Genomic DNA, 13,073 nt, shown 5'->3' on the forward strand with positions numbered 1-13,073 from the left:
CTATTGTTTTGCATATGAGATGCCAACCATCTATTGGAGCGGAAACCAAATTGCCTTCCTTTTTAATGAAATCGATATTTCTGTGCCATAGAAAGCAACACATCACTTTTGTGAAAAACAAGCATTTTAAAAAATTGTACAAATTTGGTGATGGGTTTTCCTGATTGGATAGTGACAGTTCAGTAGCCACAAAGGCAACATTCTAATACCATGCCCAAAAAACACAACATTTCAATAATGGTGTTATTAGTAACATAATTGTCTTTGTAATCTAATGGAATAGTTTCATGAATTATTTTACAACCATTCAAATTCAACACAATCTGGATGGTAGAGCATAACTAATGGATAGACAGGAAGTCTCACATTTTCAAAACTGGCAAGTTCCTTATCATTTTTAAATATTTGTAATAGTTGACTTTTACAATCCAAAGAAAGTGTTAACACATCTCCAGCTCCAAACTCTGCTCCTTCCTTCTTGTAGTTGTGCATGTTTTTTAATTGTTTATCCCAAACGTAACCATTTCCAGAGAGGAAGTATCCACCAACGTTGAGATTTGCATCAGTTCCATATACACCTTCATCAGCAGTATCCCTTCTCATGACTCCTATACCAACCCATGTGAATTTTACAACTTTGATTTTCCATTTGAATGTGGAATTGCAATGATTCGTAGTTCCTAGTAAGGTATCAATGAATATTGAAGAGTAGAAACCAGCTACTGTCTTGCTTATTCTGTTTTGATTGATAGCTATACAGGAACGATCACATTTGAAGGAAGGAATAGTTCCCAATAGTCTTGTTCCATTAGAAACATCCAAAATATTATCTGAATATTTCAATATTCTCAAAGATTCATTTCCAAAGAGCATAAAGAATGGGTAAACTGGCAATTTAACATGGTTGATTCTAGTTACTCTATTTGCAAAATTATTCTTATAAAATGTGAGCTCACAATTTAAACAGTTCATTTCTACAATGATAGTATCTCCAATCTTGTAACTTGCCTTTGGATCCTTGGTGAACTTTGGCTCCACAAATCGATTCCAAGTATTTCCCTCATGATCTAATAGATAGGCTCCCTCTTGATTATAAGGATTTGTAGCAAATTTAAGCTGGTTTGTTTGGTTTTCCATCAAAACACCAATAGCATTGTACTGATCCAAATAGTCAATTTTAACTCTCCATCTCTTGATATTATCTTCAGTTTGACATTTGTCATTCAGCCAAACATTTGAATATTCACCATTATTGGACAGTTTCCTAATCAATGAACCATTCTTTTCAATCATACTCGAATCACAATTAAATTCGTAAGAGTTGTCAAGTTTTGGAAGGTTTGGTGAAGGAAACGATGTGACTTGTTGAAAATCTAACAATTCAACAGCATCAAGTCCATAACACATCACCAATGGGACAAGTGGCAATTTGACATTCTTGAAGGATGCAATATTCACTTCTTCCTTTGTAATTGTAAATTCCCTTGTTGAACAATTCAATTCCAGAGTAATGACATCTCCAGTGGAAGATTTAATTCCAACATTGGAGTTCTTACTATCTCCATTATAGCAGCAACTCCAAAGATAACCGTTAATAGTGTACATGTATCCTCCAAAACTAATTAATGGAGAAAGATCATAGTAGCATTCCTGAGCAATTTCTTGATCAACAGCTCCAACACCAATCCAATTTGCATGTGTCAAAACTTTGATTTTCCATCTATATATTCCATAATCCTTGGCATCTCCTAATGATTTCCTTAAAAATAGAGAAGCATATGAACCTGATGTCAATTTTTGAATAACTCCATTTGTGCATTGATAATGATGTTTAGGATAGACAAATTCGAAGGTCTGTACTGCATCCATAGCTTCAGTCTCAGTTACACCCATAAACTCGACACTCTCAGTTCCATGCATCATGAAAGAAGGATAAACAGGTAATCCAACATTTTTCACAGAACTCACAACAATACCATTCTTTAAAAATGTCAATTGACCAATTCTTGTATCCAACTCTACTGTGATAACATCTCCAACTCCATAGCTACCTCCTTTAATCACCAAATGTTTAGTATCTCCTGCAATTCTTCTATCCCAAATATAACCATTTGCAGAAAACATAAATTGACCATGTTCATCAAATGGTGTAAATGAAAATCTGTGATCCTTGACAATTGAAGTGTTTGCAACGCCAAGAGAAAACCAAGAATTCAAATTAATAATTTTAACATTCCATCTATAAATTAAATTTCCTTCAAGTAATTTATCTACAAATACACTGGAATATCCAATTTTGTTTTTTGCAATTATTACTGATGAAGAGGATGATGAAGGAGAAATTGGATCATAGAATGATTGATCAAGTATTAATGAAGGTAATTGTGTTGTTGCTGTTACTTTTGCTGTGGTTTCTTCCTTTGATGATACAAGTGTTGTTGTTGGCTTCTTTTTCTTTTCCAAACTTTCGAATAGCAAACCAAGACCTTTCTCTGCTGAGTATTGCAATGAATCAATAGGTGGTGGATCGATGAGTTTGGCTGGTGTTGTGGATGATGCCATTTTTTTGAATCTTAAAGTTCATACACTCACAAAATGGTGTAACGGGCACACACAGTTGAACATTGAAAATTGATCAAGTTTCCAAAATCCTTATCAGTATTCTGATGTATCAATTACAAAAAATATTAGCAAGATTACTTTACATAATTCTTCCAAACACTGAACCTTCTAGAAGGAATTAAAACAATCGTTTTCCATTTTGTAAAAAACAATCACTACTGGATGTACTCTATTTTCTTCCGATAAATATTGTGCAGCGGCATCATTAGATTTCTAAAATTCAATCATCAAAGCCATCATGATGAAATTCTCTTCTTCCTTACTTGATGCGCAGGAATTGCACTTTAGCACCAAAAATCTCATCAAATTACTGCTCCCTCACTATTTTCAACAACGCACATTTTAAAACGCGAGATAACCCACAAACCAAATCAACAAAACTCAAGAAAAAAAAACAAGAGAGATGAAGGCTATGATTATTGAGGATTATTGTGAGGAACCAAATTTCATTGATTCCGAGCAACCAAAACCAACCATTTCAAAAGCTAATCAAGTATTGGTCAAATTGTGTGCTGCCAGTGTCAATCCAGTCGATTATAAAGTGAGAAAGGGAGGAATGAGGGCAATTATGACATTGCAATTTCCATTAATTTTGGGAAAGGATGGAAGTGGAATTGTTGAGCAAGTGGGTGAAGAGGTTAGTAGATTTAAAGTAGGAGATAAGGTTGCTGGGTTTCTTCCGTTTAGGAAAACTGGAACATATGCAGAGTATGCAATTTTTGAGGAGGACGAAATTGTAAAGTATTCAAATGAGCTATCTCATCAACAAGCTGCTGCATTCCCATTGGCTGGTTGTACAATAATGGAAATGTTGAGAAAACATTCGGAAGTTTTCAAGGTTTTGGAAAGAGAAGGACAAAACTCGTACGAAAATAATCAAATTTCAGATCCATTACCAACTTTAGAGAAGAAACCATTGAAAATTCTCATAGTTGGGGCTTCAGGTGGTACAGGATTGGCAGCATGTATCATTTGTAAGCAATTTCTTTCGAGATATTTCAACACTACCATTTATGCAGTATGTTCTGAACGTAATTCAAAACTAGTTTCGGATATGGGAGCTGATGTCATTATCGATTATTCCAAGACTTCAGCCAGAGCAGGTTCCAGTACAACTCATTCTACTGGTGGACTTTCTAATGAAAAAAGTATTTGTCAAATTATTAAGGAGAACGGTGATGATTATGTGGATATTGTTTTGGATTGTGTTGGTGGTTATTACTATTATGATGATGTATGTCAGACGTTGGATTGTTCTAAGGCACCTAATGGATGTGTTTTTACAACGATTGGAACACCAACAAGTGAGAATCAAGAGTGTTTCTACTGTTTTTCGAATTGGATATTATCTCATTTCGAATAAGGTAAAAAGTTTAATTTCATGTGGATATCCATCATTTTACATGTTCATGATGGTAAAGAATGTAAGAGATATGCATTTATTGTTAAATCATGTTGTAATTTCGGATAGAGCATTCGAAAAGTTACCACTAATTCTATTCAAATTAGAACAAGTGAAAGAAGCCCATTTACAAATGCAATCTCAGAGAACCGTTGGTAAAATAATTATCAATCATGAACTTTAGTATCCAATGTTTTGGAAATGCATTCGAATCCAGTCAACAAATATAAATGGCATCTCATTCATCATTTTGTCAATCAATATTCAACAGTCAAACTCATAAAAAAAATGCATAGCTCAACTGGCTCAATTTTCATTCTGATAATGACACTTGCCACCATGGTCATCACAGCTGCTCCAATCCAACTCAACAAATCAGGAGACAAAGCTTATGGAATTGTTAAAAGTAATGAAATGATCATGTATTATGTATATACCGATACTTCATTTACATTGAGTTTGAATTATGTAGATTCGGTGACTGTTTACATCAGATCAGGATATGAACCGACTAGGATAATGTATGATTACATTATAACGTCAGCATATCCTTCACAAGATGTTTTAGTCTATTCGAATTCAACCTATTTTATTGGAGTTTCAACAACAGCGACACAGAAAAGCTACACGATCGAATTGAAAAAATCAAATAGTAATTCACAGAGCACAGAATCTGGATTGGCCAATTGGATAATCGCAGTCATTGCAACCATTGTTTCAGTGGTTGTGTTGTGCATTGTTGGAATTACCTTCTTGATCATTGGATTGATTTGTTGTGGAGTGTTTGGATGTGGTTTGGTGTGTTGTGGTATTGGAGGTGCTGCTGCAATGCATGCAAATTCAACTCAACAACCAGCTTCGTCAACTACAACTGTTACAACCACATATGGTGGTGTGAATGGTCAACCAATGCAACCACAGCAACAGCTATATTATCAGCCACAGCCACAGCCACAGAAACCACCATACTCTGATATTCCAATGCAACCAATGGCTATTCCAGTGGCTGCACAACCAAATCCAATCAGTTCAATGCATTCGATGAATTCGTGGGAGGGATCTCAAATTTCGTTAAATTCTGGATTTTCAAGTCAAGCTCAACTCTATGAAAATTTACAACCAACTTGTCCTGTAATTGAAGAAGAGGAAGAAGAACCAAAGGAATTGGTAATGAATTAATTCATTAAGTTAATTTATTCGACTAAAATATTTTGGAATGTTCACATCACCAATTATATGAAAATCTTCAAAGGTGATTGATAATAAATTAATTTATCTACATTTTGGTGTGTTTGGTTGGTATTGAGATAGATTACAATATCCTTCACTTGTTGCCAGGACTGAAGATTGACCCTTTCCAAATTGTGGAGTTTTGCATTCAGGACATGGACAATTCTTATCGAAACTCTTCCATGCTTTGAAACATTCCTCATGTACATTAGTTCCACAAACAAGACAGTGATCTGTCTTTTCCTTTCCAGGAACGAAATCCTCATAACAAATTGGACAATGAGATCCAGCAAGTGTTTTTCTTTGTTGTCCAATAGTTAATTGAGAAGTATCTTGGCTCATTAAATTATTATAGCTCTGAATAACTTGATCGCTAGCTTTCAGAGATTGTGACAATACCTTAGGAGCATGTGCAAAAATGGCTTCTAACTCTGATTTCATTAATGCCTTTTGGTAGACTACATAATGAGTGGCTGGTATTCTCAAAACTCTCAAATAAACAAATAGCTAAATAGAATTAAATGTTAAAAACAATTACAATTCAACCACTAAAAAACTTACAATATGTTTGCAGAAATTTCCTCTCTTAAAATCTGGACAACTACAAGTTGGAACTTGACAAACATGTACATCATAAACATTGCCAGTTGTACCGAATACTATAACACATTATCGATTAGTCAATCAAAAAAATACTGAAACTTACCTGCAAAGGTTTCCTCATATTCCTTTTTATCCTTTCTGCCAATTAGGAAAAGTCTTTGAGTTAATGCTCTTTGAATTCTATCCAATAGTTTTTCACTACACGAAGAAACAAACTTTTTCTTTCTCTTTTCAGTTGAATCAACAGGTGGAGATGTCATGGTTGCAAGTGGACTATCAGCAGGAATGGTTGTTGTTGAAACTGGTTGAGCTGGAGTGGAGTCCTTCTTTTTCCTAGATTTCTTTTTTTCAGAATGGGCCTTTGGTGTGGCAGCATTTGTAATTTTCAATTCTGGTGACGATGGACGTACTACTTGTTGTGAGCTGGTCTGTGTTGATATTCCAGTAATTTGTGAGCTTGATGGTGTTATTGAAGATCTAGGAGAATTGATATTAAGTTGTGAGAGAGGAACAGTGGTCGAAGGAGAGAATAAAAGTTGGGAATATTGATCCAAATGAAGATTTGCCAAATCATTAAAGGTTGGCGTAGGAACATGTGATGATGCTGTTTGAGAGTATGATAAGGATGCATTACTACTGAGTGGAGTATGAATTGGTTGTTGTTCTGCCTTGAATGATCCATCAAGATATGGACCTAGAATATTCTTTCTATCAGTTTGTTTTGTTGGAGTTGTAAATCCTCCTTGTGATGATGTAGTTGACATTGGAGAGACAGTTCCTGGTGATGTTAAACTTGTCGAGGACATTGGGGAAGAACCTGGTGTTGCTTTGCGTCCATTTCTCCTCTTTGTTGGTGTTGTGATTTCAGGTTTTACTTCTGCCTTTACGAAAATAACATCATCAGTCACTCCATTCGATGTCACAGGACTATTATCTAAAGAAATAACCTCTATAGAAGAGTGTGGTCTTTTCATAGGAGATGCTTTTTGAGGAGAAGGCATATTACTGTATTGATTATTGTGAGAATATGATCCAGAATGTTGATGTTGTTGATGTGGTGGAGTATTACTTTGTGTTGGTTGATAAAAGTGTGGTTGATGAATTGGTTTGGAAGGTGACAGTGTTGGTGGTGGATTCATTCCGAAATTATTTGTTGTTGTTGGTGATGCATTGCATTGTTTGTTGTTGCTACTCCTCCATTTAAATTGAATGTTGAAGCATTCAATCGTAACACTCTAATCAATTCCGTCAATTGTTTTGTAGAGAATTGTTCCACACCTTTCGTAATATTAAATTCTCTCTTTAGCACATCCAAATAAATTCTATCGGTAAAACTTGTTGGCGATTGTTGCAGTTGTTGTTGTTGTTGGGAATCACTCATTGTTCTTGGTTTATAATGACCTTGCCAAAGATGATGGGACTGAATAAATCAAAGCAGCGGCAGAATATCAATATGTTGTGATATTTTTTTTGAAATTATTAACGGCAATTTTTTTTTAGCTTTTGATCACAAAAGATTGGAAGTTGTAATATTCTTGATTGATGATGAAAATAATATTCGCTGCGTTCATCCGGGAAGACTTTGAGGCAAAAGTACAAAAAAATTGATAAACACCACTGGTCCCAGCACAATTTGACCCTCCACCATTGTTAATCTGAGTCATCTCTCATCAGGAAATCTTCTCTCTTCAACCTCTGCGTATTGGATGGTACTTCTCTTGTTTGAATGTATTTTGAAGGTTCCAGTTGATAACCGAAACGATATGTTCTGAGCACTCTTTCCAGCATAGAAGCTTTGAAAGTATGCTCAGCACATAATTGACATCATGATAAATTATTGGAAAGTGAGCAATCATGGCTGTTCAACACTGTAGTTCCTTCTTTCGTCAGCAAAATGAACAGAAAGTTATACCACTCACCATATTTATAAATAATCTATTTTTATTAATTGCTATTTTTATTATTTTTTAATTGAAATTAATTTTTATTAACATTAATTTCAATTAAAAAAAAATGCCTAAACCAAATCATCTGATCCTTGAACCATGGCAGTTAATGAAGAAAGTAAGTAGTTTATAGTAAATAATTAACAATTTGAACAGAATTAATTGAGTTATTCAGTGAAACTCAAAAACAAGCCTAAATCCAATTTAAACTAAAACAATTGATCAACGTAAGTTTTTTTATCATTTCAACTTTTATTTAACTAAAAACCTAGTCCGCACAATCAAACCAGCAACAACAGTCATTAACAAATGTAAGTTTAAACCGATTTATTTATTGATGATTAACATATTTTTTTGTTAAATATCTGAAATTTTCAACTGTCACAAAGAGAAGGGTATTGAGTTGATTCATTAGTTGTAAGTCACTTTACTTTTATTGTTATTAATTCAAAACTAACAAGAATACATTATTGAAGAGCCCTTAACTGACCCGAAGAGGATGATCTTGAAGAAGAAGGCTGACAGAACTCATAGTGCTTCAAATCAACTGTTTCTTCTTGGCCTTTTCGTTAGCACTGAATCAATGATGATTAAGCTTATATTACGGCTGTGATGTGGTGCCATTTTTTTGTTGATTACTTCCAATTTATTTAGGTTGACCACAACTATTTTCAATAAACATTTTTCTTCAACTACAAGTCAAATCAAGTCTTCTGAGAACAATGTAAAGTGAGCAATCTGAGCACACATACTAGCACACCCCCCAGAACAGTGCTCAGAAGACTTCTCAGCACACCTCTCAGAACTGTGCCCAGATCAATCCCAGCACAGATTCCTAGCACAGTGCCTAGAAGTGTGCTGGAGATGATTTACCTGGGAAGCCCCTGGGATGACCACTCGGAATACAACCACGATCATACTCATCAAACGACTATTTTCTCCTCTTGTTATTATTCTCTTTTGATTCCGAAGGTCTTTTTCTTTTTAAATCATTTCCTTCCTCATCATCATGATTTTTTACTTCTTCTTCCGATGATGATTCCGAAGATGAGCAAACTTTCTCTTCATCATCGGAAGAATTAATAGCTTCCCTAATTCTTGTTCTCACCCTTTCCAATCCAACTTGTCTTGCTTTTGGTACGCCTCTCGTTCCATGCCACAATTCAGCATTGTCAGTGGCTAGTAAAACCTTCCTTGCTTCTTCATTCTGTGAGAATTTGCAATATAACATCTCCTCCAACAGGGAAAACTTCTTCCGATTCCACTCTCTTATCTGTTCATCATTCAACATGACCATTTTACGTTGTTTTCTAGCATCTTCTCCATCTCCTTTCGAAAGCTTACTTTTACTCTCTAAACAAAATTGATGAGCCTTCTCTGTCGATGCAAGAGCAATCTTTTGAGCATGAAAGCAATGTTCAACCGTTCTGTACGATTTGTTCTTGTATGTAAACGTTCCGATATGAAAGTTTGAGAGAATTTGTCGCCAATTCTTAATTTTGGATAGTTTTGAAAAATCATCGGAAGGATTTAGAGTTTCGTTTGCTCCTTTTCCAGGTGCTTTATCAGCAGATTTTGAGTAAAAGAAGAGAATTGATGATGTTGGACCTTCTTCGTTGCTACTTTGAGACATTTTTTTATTGTAATTTTTCATTTCCTCCAAAAGATGGAAAATAAAATAACAAAAAAATGTCATCACAATTAAACATCAGCTTTCATAGATCAAATCATCAAGAAGAATCTGATTTTCTGATCTCTACTTCGTTTATTCATTGCCATGTCCACGAAAGTATTATCAAGAAACATTTTAAAATGTTAGAAACAATGATGAATGGTAAATGGAAAGTTGAAAAGAAGGAAAATTTAACAATTTTTGAATTTGATTCGGAAAGTGAGAAGGAAATAGTTGGATTGATGGAAGAACAAAAGAAACAATTGCTCATGAAATGTCTTCTTTCGAATATTTATAAGAAAGAAGGAGAGAAAGTAGAAGAAAGTCAATTTTTGATTGAATATGACTTTTTGACTTGTTTTTACAATCTTGCTAATTATTTAGGTGCTGATGACTTATGCTCCTACTTGTTATTGGAACAAGATATCTTCCCGCCAACTGTCAAATTATTTCTTTACAAATTATGGAAACTTGACATTCCAGAAAAGATAAGAATTTCTTGGCTTTTCAAAGTTGAAACTCTTTCAGATTGCGAATTTGGTGAGCTACCAGTTGAAGCTCTCGATCAGATTATGGACGATGATTTAATTTCATTAAGTTCCAAGATTAAAATCTATGTGAATCATGTTTCAAAGAATGGAGCTGAGAATTATGTGAAAATTGCTGAAAAGCTTAAGAAACTTTACGAATCATGTGGAAACTTGTTGGTGAATGATAATTTTGATTCCACTATTCAAGATTATTTGTTGGAATACTATGATATTTTCAAGGAAAGAACTCAAGTTGAAGATGCCAACGACACGCAACTATTCGAAACTGAAACATTTATTCATTATTTTAGCATCTTTTTGGAGCTTGATTCTACAGATGATGAACCATATCCACTTTTAACAAAATTGAAGCTCAATTTGGAACAACATGATAGCGATTCCATCTATTGGTGGTATTTCAAATTTCAAAATTCACTTCCAGATAATTTCAATGTCAGATTTTATTGTACATGTGACAATACTGACCTTTTTATTAATGATTGGATTGAGAAATTGAATCCAATTCACTTGAAAGACTATTCTAAACCTCAAACTATTGACACCGATCAAGGATTTGAAAGTTTTGATGGTGAATCTTACATCACTCTTCATTCCTTAATTGTAATTGAAAAGGAAAATCCAAATAAGAGAAATCACGCAAATCTTCCAATCAATGATAATGACAATGAATTGAATTCCCTTTCCAAAAAGCAAAAATCAGATTAATTTCCAATATTTTTCACCTCTTTAGAATATAACCCATTATCTCAATCTCCTTCTCTCTACATCCATTTACAATTCACTCAACCACAACATATGCACATTCAGTTTCAATTCCAAGATTATAATGCAAATCAACTCCTCTTTTAATCTTGAAAAATCCATCCAATCCAAATTCTGAACCCCACGAATTTCTCACCACCCAAAATTTTGTATCCTTTTCAATTCCCCAACCAACAATGGAAATGACGTGATTTAATTTGATGAATTCACGGAATTCCTCGAATATTCCTCCATTGTAATGAGCGAGAGATTTTGTGGCGTCAATTCCACAACTGATTGGACCTCTATTGAATATTTCTCTCATCATTCGAAATTCACCTCTAATTTTTCCATAATGAAGTGCTCTGTATCGTTTATAGTTTCGAATAGGAAAACATCCTGTCGAATTACAAAATCCACACTCTTCAAATTCACTGCATTTCTCATCTATGGCTTTGTAATTATTACAACTTTCGTCTGGAATCCCATGATGGAGTGCATAATGATAAACTCCCAAATGACTTCCTCCATGACAAGAACCAACTTTTGCGCAGTCAATTACGTGTTGAACACTGAGAAGTAATGAATTTGGCCAACTGGATGCAATGTTGATTCGATCGGCAAGGGAGGAAGTTGCTGCATGAGCCCAGCAACTGCCACAATATTGAGGAATGTGTTGGTTTCTAACAACTGAAAGAAAATTCTTATTCGAAACATTTCTCCAATCAAAAGAAGAAGGAAATTCATTTTGATTGATATTTTCATGATCATCATCGAAAGGTATAGAATCAAATCTTGAATCTTTCAAATGGCATGGATTTTCTTCCAAATGATCAATTAATTGATCGTAAAATTCATTTAGTTTCGAATCGGTTGAAACTCTTTCAATGTAAACAAAACTAAACAAGAAGAAAAGAAAGAAAATACTCAGCCAATAATTTGTGTTGACTTGTTTGCCCATTTTTTGTAATTTTCTAAAAGTAGAAATGCAAAATGAAACTCTCAAAAATCAACCCAAAAATCAAACCTTTCAACACATTACAATAATTTGTATTGTAAAGTTGCAAATTTACAACAACATATTAAGCTCAAATAAGCTAACCAGTTCAAATTTAGCAATTTGTACTTTTTTAATCTAATGACCATCAAATTTCCAACACGAAAAAAAAACTCACAAAAAAAATCTCAACATCCCCGCGCTAAATTTCATCCTCATTTATCATCATACCATCGTGTTCATGTCTGCACCATCATCAATCAGCATCCTTAGAGGAGAATTTTGGAACTTGTTCTTCAACTCAACTAATGACTTGTTCTTCCGCTCCAAATATTAAAGAAGATGAACAAGTTAGAATTTTACAAGACTTGGAGACTAGAAAACGAATCAAGGAAAAGTGGAATCAAGCCTTTGAATGGGCAAAGGAAATGTCCTTTGATGATGCTATTGAAAAGGGCTGGATGGAATATTCGCAAACTAGAAAGAATGTCAAGATTTATCAAACGACTAGACGAATTCAAAATGAAAAGTTTGAAGGACATATGTGTATTAGAGGAGATGTTTTGGTGGAGAAGTGTACAGCAGAGGAATTTATGACGCCTTTTACTTGTTTGGATATGGAAATAAAGAAGATTTTGGATCCACTTGTGAAGAGAAATGAAGATGTTGAAATGTGGACTGATGAGGATGGTACATTTAAGATTCAATACTTTTTAATTGGAACAGGTAGGTTTGCATTGTGCATATTAGTATATTAATAGGTAATATTCAAAATGAATGATAGCTCCATTAGTTTCGGATAGAGATTTCATCTATGTTGTGAAAATTGGTAAATTGACACCAACGATATCCTATGTAGTTTCAGCAAGTATTCACTCTGAGACTTATGAACCACCATCGGATTTTGTCACATCAACAAAAGCTGTTCGTTCACACAACTATTTCATTTCAAACTTTTATGAACAATTGGAAGATGGAAATTTGAAAGCAACCTATTGCACTTGTTCAGATCCTAGAGGTTGGATTCCAACAGCACTCACAAATACATTCCTGCAACATCAACCTTTAAAAATGGCTGATATTGCCAAAGTTGCACAAAAGAATTTATTGGAACATTAACACTTGACAAACAAGAATATTCCTTCATCCTTTCTACCACAAAGTTCTTCCAAATTTTGAACACTAAGCTGTAGCATTGTGCAACCATTAGATAATTCCTCAGTTTGAGATTCGAAATAAATATTCCAAACTTGGAAACTTTGATTTTAATGAACTTTTGTTAATAAATGTCTTTATTTGAAATAAACTA

General features: G+C 34.2%; 8 protein-coding genes across 8 annotated transcripts; 4 read left to right on the forward strand and 4 right to left on the reverse strand.

The window, feature by feature from the left end:
- Positions 1 to 112: 112 nt before the first annotated feature.
- Positions 113 to 2,562, reverse strand: NAEGRDRAFT_57831 (SPRY domain-containing protein; the record flags this gene model as incomplete). Its single annotated transcript, XM_002677890.1, has 1 exon — positions 113 to 2,562. One exon carries the CDS (start codon positions 2,560 to 2,562, stop codon positions 298 to 300), a length of 2,265 nt encoding a protein of 754 aa, XP_002677936.1. The 3' UTR covers positions 113 to 297.
- Positions 2,563 to 3,085: 523 nt separating this feature from the next.
- NAEGRDRAFT_2959 (uncharacterized protein) lies at positions 3,086 to 3,703 on the forward strand (the record flags this gene model as incomplete). Its single annotated transcript, XM_002677800.1, has 2 exons — positions 3,086 to 3,460; positions 3,533 to 3,703. Coding segments are annotated over 2 exons (546 nt in total), but the record flags the coding sequence as incomplete, so codon positions are not given.
- A 609-nt stretch (positions 3,704 to 4,312) lies between these two features.
- Positions 4,313 to 5,203, forward strand: NAEGRDRAFT_66764 (uncharacterized protein; the record flags this gene model as incomplete). Its single annotated transcript, XM_002677801.1, has 1 exon — positions 4,313 to 5,203. The coding sequence occupies one exon, from the start codon at positions 4,313 to 4,315 to the stop codon at positions 5,201 to 5,203; it is 891 nt and encodes a 296-aa protein (XP_002677847.1).
- A 75-nt stretch (positions 5,204 to 5,278) lies between these two features.
- On the reverse strand, positions 5,279 to 7,315 carry NAEGRDRAFT_79483 (C3HC4 type zinc-finger domain-containing protein). The gene is made up of 3 exons (XM_002677891.1): positions 5,961 to 7,315; positions 5,816 to 5,913; positions 5,279 to 5,761 (listed from the first exon to the last, which is right to left on the reverse strand). The coding sequence occupies exons 1-3, from the start codon at positions 6,994 to 6,996 to the stop codon at positions 5,297 to 5,299; spliced, it is 1,599 nt and encodes a 532-aa protein (XP_002677937.1). The 5' UTR covers positions 6,997 to 7,315; the 3' UTR covers positions 5,279 to 5,296.
- Positions 7,316 to 8,734: 1,419 nt separating this feature from the next.
- On the reverse strand, positions 8,735 to 9,100 carry NAEGRDRAFT_48558 (uncharacterized protein; the record flags this gene model as incomplete). Its single annotated transcript, XM_002677892.1, has 1 exon — positions 8,735 to 9,100. The coding sequence occupies one exon, from the start codon at positions 9,098 to 9,100 to the stop codon at positions 8,735 to 8,737; it is 366 nt and encodes a 121-aa protein (XP_002677938.1).
- A 392-nt stretch (positions 9,101 to 9,492) lies between these two features.
- Positions 9,493 to 10,731, forward strand: NAEGRDRAFT_66766 (uncharacterized protein; the record flags this gene model as incomplete). Its single annotated transcript, XM_002677802.1, has 1 exon — positions 9,493 to 10,731. One exon carries the CDS (start codon positions 9,493 to 9,495, stop codon positions 10,729 to 10,731), a length of 1,239 nt encoding a protein of 412 aa, XP_002677848.1.
- Positions 10,732 to 10,813: 82 nt separating this feature from the next.
- NAEGRDRAFT_3364 (uncharacterized protein) lies at positions 10,814 to 11,512 on the reverse strand (the record flags this gene model as incomplete). The annotated part of the gene is made up of 1 exon (XM_002677893.1): positions 10,814 to 11,512. A coding segment is annotated over one exon (699 nt), but the record flags the coding sequence as incomplete, so codon positions are not given.
- Positions 11,513 to 12,072: 560 nt separating this feature from the next.
- On the forward strand, positions 12,073 to 12,883 carry NAEGRDRAFT_66767 (uncharacterized protein; the record flags this gene model as incomplete). Its single annotated transcript, XM_002677803.1, has 2 exons — positions 12,073 to 12,490; positions 12,549 to 12,883. 2 exons carry the CDS (start codon positions 12,073 to 12,075, stop codon positions 12,881 to 12,883), a joined length of 753 nt encoding a protein of 250 aa, XP_002677849.1.
- Positions 12,884 to 13,073: the final 190 nt, after the last annotated feature.

The sequence above is a fragment of the Naegleria gruberi genome (assembly GCF_000004985.1).
Source record: "Naegleria gruberi genomic scaffold NAEGRscaffold_20, whole genome shotgun sequence".
Lineage (NCBI taxonomy): Eukaryota > Heterolobosea > Eutetramitea > Acrasida > Naegleriidae > Naegleria > Naegleria gruberi.

Excerpts from the sequence above, each read along its gene's own strand:
- NAEGRDRAFT_79483 (XM_002677891.1), bottom strand. The coding sequence starts at position 6,996 with ATGAATCCACCACCAACACTGTCACCTTCCAAACCAATTCATCAACCA. Across the intron at positions 5,914-5,960 it reads ATATGAGGAAACCTTTGCAG|TATTCGGTACAACTGGCAAT; the intron begins GTAAGTTTCAGT and ends AATGTGTTATAG. Across the intron at positions 5,762-5,815 it reads GAAATTTCTGCAAACATATT|CTATTTGTTTATTTGAGAGT; the intron begins GTAAGTTTTTTA and ends AATTCTATTTAG.